We start from the raw sequence: 4,673 nt of genomic DNA, 5'->3' as shown, positions 1-4,673 counted from the left end.
AATGTCATATCATGTGAGCTTTTTATCTTCCCTCAAACCCAGCTCGACATTCGGGAATGTTATTATGTGTCAGAAGAGGGCTTAGGAAATAATAAAAAAAATAAAAAAATTTGATCAAAAGGGCACTTGGGGGCAAGGAGCAAAAGGGGCAGTTGCTCAAGCCCCCCCTCCTCCCCCCCTCTGCGTGTGCCTGTGCTTTGCTATATTTATGAGGACCGCCCTGCTGTGCGTCTCATAATGAGGACATTTGTTTTTCAGGGCCATTTTCACATATTTCTGCTGCACAGTGGAAATCAGTGGCTGTATTGAGTCTGCATTGCATGACATAAGATAGCAGTTCATTTCCAACTCAGCTGTGGTTGAGTTAGAGGAGTTAGCAGTGAAGATTGCAATTAGATGCAGGACAACAAAAATAATACAATCCTCTGTCTGGGCTAAACCAACAGCTTGAAATTGATAGGTTATTATATTAAAAAAATTGTTTAATTTGAATCATCCGTTTGTCACCAAATATTACATTTTTCCAGCCCTGGTTTTGCAGCAGGAACACAGAAGCGGCGCTGTGCTGCCCTCTGGTGACTCAACTTGAGAACAGCAGTTTGCTGAATTTCATGGTTTTACAGTGATGCTGATCAGTTATAAGCTTTCAAATATAAAAACCCAACTCCTGAATGTTTGAAGCCGTCGATACACAGATTCTGTTCAGTTTGGTGAACCCAGAACTCTGATGGGTGTTAGGCTTTCTGGTGGAGTGTGAGAATACACTCCACCAGAAACAGCTCTCTACTGCCCTCTGTTGGCTGAACCCAAGTCTCATCATGACGGTTTCTGTTCTCAAAATAAACAGTGAGACTTAATATCAGTCAGTTTCCCCACAAGTTTGAAACGTGGACTGGTTTTTATGAAGAGAGCTGCTCCAGTACATGTTTGATTCCTCTCTGGTGTACGGGGTGTTGTTGGTAAAGTTACTGTCAAAAAAGCAGCAATAATTTGGGTTTTTTAGTATGTCAGAATAACTAAAAAATGTGGCCACATTCAAGCTCAATATTTAGCTTGCTAACTAAATATTGAGCTTGCCAACCATTTAATTTGAAGCCAAGCTTTCAGTTTGCTAAGTATTCAGCTTTTTAGCTAAATATTTAGCTTGCCAACTAGTTTGAAGTTAAATCTCGCCAACTAAATTGAGCTTAACTTTAATCTGCAGCTCAGCTAAATATTAAGCTTGCTAATTATTTAGTACATTTTAGTTGAAGTCAAATATTTAGCTTTCCAACAAAAATATTTAGTTTGTAAGCTACATACTTAGCATGCTAATAAAGTATGTAGCTTAGAGATGTAGGAGAAAATGGAAGCTGCTGTTCACAGTTCCTACAATCTCAGCTGAACTACATCTATGTTGCTATGGTTACTCCATCTGAAAGTTGTCCTACCACTTCTCAGTGAAATCTTCATCCTGGTTTCTCCTGTCACATATTAAGGGAGAGGCTTTGATATCTGAAATCAGCTCCTTATGCCACACGGAGTCGAAGGTGTAAAGATATCTTCAATATTCATACCGACTTCATTTAACTTACATATTTTTTGGACTTTAAGCCGCTACTTTTTCCCACGCTTTGAACCATGCAGATTATAGCCCCATGTGGCTTTTCTGTGGATTTTTCTTCAACCACCAGGGGGCTCTTTAGCAGGAAGTGAACCATTGGAAGTCAAAATTGGAAATCAAAGAAGAAAGTGCTGATTTTCATTTAGAACAACCACATGCTAGCAGCAGGCACGACGGAGAAATGTTTTCAAACTCATATGATGCAGCTTTTAAGTTGAAGGCCATCGATCTGGCAGTACAGCTCGGCATGATCGAATCCATGGTTCGGAGACGCCGGGCTGCCTTCTTAATAGCAGATTGATTGAGTGGAAAACCGAGAGCAGCAGAGATACCAGCGGCTGTACGTTTCCAGGGTGTTTTGATTTTTTAAACTTTGTGGGTGCGGCTTATAGTGAGTGAGGTGCGTACTCCGCATCAATGGACCTCAATTATACATAAAACAGAAATGCTTCAATGAGATGCAGCTGCACAAAGAAATATTTTATTCTTCAACTAAAGTTTAGGCTTTTTAAGGCAGTTTTAATAATTTACTGGATCCATGTTAGAGAAAGCTTCTAATATTGTCACAATCAGCTCAGTCTGATTCATCAGCAAAGGTTTCTGCAAACATTTCAACTGAAAAATGCTTTAAATCTAACAATGTGTAAAAATAATTCCATAACAGAAAAATAAACAACCTTATGGTTTAAAGTTTAGTTTCAGTAACTGAAGATTAGTTTCATTGTTTTCTCCCTGAGAGAAGCTGTGAAGTTTCACATATAAATAACAAACTGATCTGCAAACAGAGCAAACCTAAAGGCACTCAGAACCACGACCCACACCAGGTACCACACCTTTTCGGTTCCACTCAAACCAGTTACTCAGAAACTGGAGCCGGCCCAGTAAGCAGAACTTGCAGAATATCTGCAGTAAAAATGTTTGAAGTTTTAAACGATGAATTAGTTTCATTTTTCACATCTGATCCGTCTGGTCTTTAGGATCTACGCTCTTTGGCCTCTTGGCTGTAGCCGGTCCCTGCAGGTTCAGCAGGTCCTTCAGTCTCTTCTTCAGAACTTTCATCTTTGAATTGGACAGCAAGTTCTCTCCCGAGTCCAAAGGGGCGTTGGCTTGACGCGGGTAGCTGCCATGAGGGGAGCTGCCACACGGCGAGGCGCTGCCATGCGGAGGGGCCATCAGCAGTGAAGAAGGAAGCTCTGATCCCAGCGTTTCCACCAGCCTCTTCTGGAAGCTCTGCTGCAGCTCCATTAAAGCGTTGCCCTGGAAATGGCAGAGACAGGCTGAGAAAGCGATCAGACCTGCAGAACCGGACGGTCCAGTCCACGGGACCCTCAAAGGTTCTGCTGTCAACATGTTTATCTGCACTAAAGGTGCAATACAACTATTACTTTTAAGGCTTTTTCTCTTATTTGCCTGACATCTGAGACCAAAACACATTTTGTTGAGTATTCTTAGGATACGAAGCTTCGGCTCATCATTCGTACCTGTGAGGCGTCGCTGAACAAATCCCAGAGGTCCGAGACTACCTGCCCAGGTGTTTGATAAGGAGGGGAGCGATGGTGGCTCAGACGCTCCGATACGAGCATGAGGTCAGACCAGAGGTCCAACTGAAACAACAGCAGAGACAATTAGTCCTTACAGCGCCATCTGGCTGCAGACTAGAGCTCGTTCTGCAGGTCGGGTTTAGATAAACCAGAATCCAGAACCTCTGGCTGAAAACATCCCGACTGATTTCATGCAAGGTATATTTACAAGACGAACTCCTTACACTTATTCATGTTGAATAAATGTTGGGGAATTTCAATGAAAGTAAAAACATTAAGAAAAAATAAGTACTTTGTGTTGAACCTCAAGGCTTTTATTTTAAAAAGATTTCCATTTCTGAGTTCGAATCTCATCTTTTTCTGCATCTGTTCTTTAATTGTGGTTCTTGAGGACCCAGAAAATCCTTCACAGGGCCAGCAAGGCCCATGTACCACATTTTGGACACACCTACCACACACCATCTTAACTATACACACACACACATATTATATATATAGACACATGCACACATATGGTTAAGATTAACATAGTAGGATGTTAATCTTAAGGTTTTGAACATCTTAATCTGCAAGATTGACAGAAATCCTGTAAAATAATTTTGCAGGATGTTAAACATAAGATTTTAACATCCTATGTTGAACATCTTCAACATAAGATGTATTTTCATAATTGACATACTAAACCGTATAAAAGAATGAACTGTTGACAAAAAAGTTACTGATTGTTGACTTTTCCCTCTCAGTATAGTTAATTCAGAAGTAATTACTTCACATTTATGTAATTACAATAACAAACCTTTACTGTGTAAAAGAAAATTTATGACAGTTGGTTTGTTGTAAAATGTAAAGTGTAATACTGTTGGTTGTCTTTTTGTGTTGTGTAAAAAAAATACATGATAAAAATGAATTAAACTGAGTTGAATTGATAAATAACAGATTGTTTCATCATGCAAAATGGATTTTGGATTTCAAATTCAAGTAAGCTGCTTTATGTTGGGGCTTTTGTTAGGCGGGTCATTTTTGACCCATAGGACAAAACAGAATGTTAAAACAACACGAGAGTTACCTTCAATGAATGGCCCATTTTAAAACTTTTTCCATATATAAGGCGCACCGCATTATAAGGCACATAGGACAGACGCTACAGTTAGGGTTGCCACCCGTCCCTTTGTTCCGTACTCTACAAATGTGAATGTGTAATAAAAAAATAAAAAAAGGTCCCCAGTACATTATATAGTCGGCTGCCCCAGTCATGGTGTTGGCCCAACTGCTTCCTGGGTAACAGAGACCAACAGACACGCTGCCGCCGCAGTCTCTGTCTCTCTTCCCCTGACCCTCCAGGCTTTAATGTCCTGGTCCCTTGGTAACCCCAGTCGAAGCTCCCTGGATGAATGTCTAAAGCCACTTTGTTGACATAAAGAATGTCAACAAAAAAGTCTGACTCCGGTCGGCGAGGAGAGCTTTCTGCGACTGGGCCGGGGCGTGGCCGGACGATGGCCACCCTTCTCCGTTCGCGCACAGCATGTTGG

At 41.0% G+C, this 4,673-nt stretch overlaps 1 protein-coding gene across 2 annotated transcripts in view; it reads right to left on the bottom strand.

Annotated features, from left to right (window-relative positions):
* Positions 1 to 2,285: 2,285 nt before the first annotated feature.
* trim33l (tripartite motif containing 33, like) overlaps positions 2,286 to 4,673 on the bottom strand; it is a 25,775-nt gene continuing 23,387 nt past the window's right edge. For both annotated transcript variants that reach the window (XM_015018663.1, XM_015018662.1), the window contains 2 exons: positions 3,085 to 3,207; positions 2,286 to 2,860 (listed from right to left, as the gene is read on the bottom strand). In XM_015018663.1, coding sequence (XP_014874149.1) covers positions 2,555 to 2,860; positions 3,085 to 3,207 — 429 coding nt within the window. In that variant the 3' untranslated portion in view covers positions 2,286 to 2,554. The remainder of the gene's footprint in view (positions 2,861 to 3,084; positions 3,208 to 4,673) is intronic.

Source organism: Poecilia latipinna, unplaced genomic scaffold, assembly GCF_001443285.1.
Source record: "Poecilia latipinna isolate Pla-1442-1.1 unplaced genomic scaffold, P_latipinna-1.0 Scaffold2304, whole genome shotgun sequence".
Taxonomy (NCBI): domain Eukaryota; kingdom Metazoa; phylum Chordata; class Actinopteri; order Cyprinodontiformes; family Poeciliidae; genus Poecilia; species Poecilia latipinna.
This window is presented reverse-complemented; position numbering and strand designations above follow the sequence as displayed.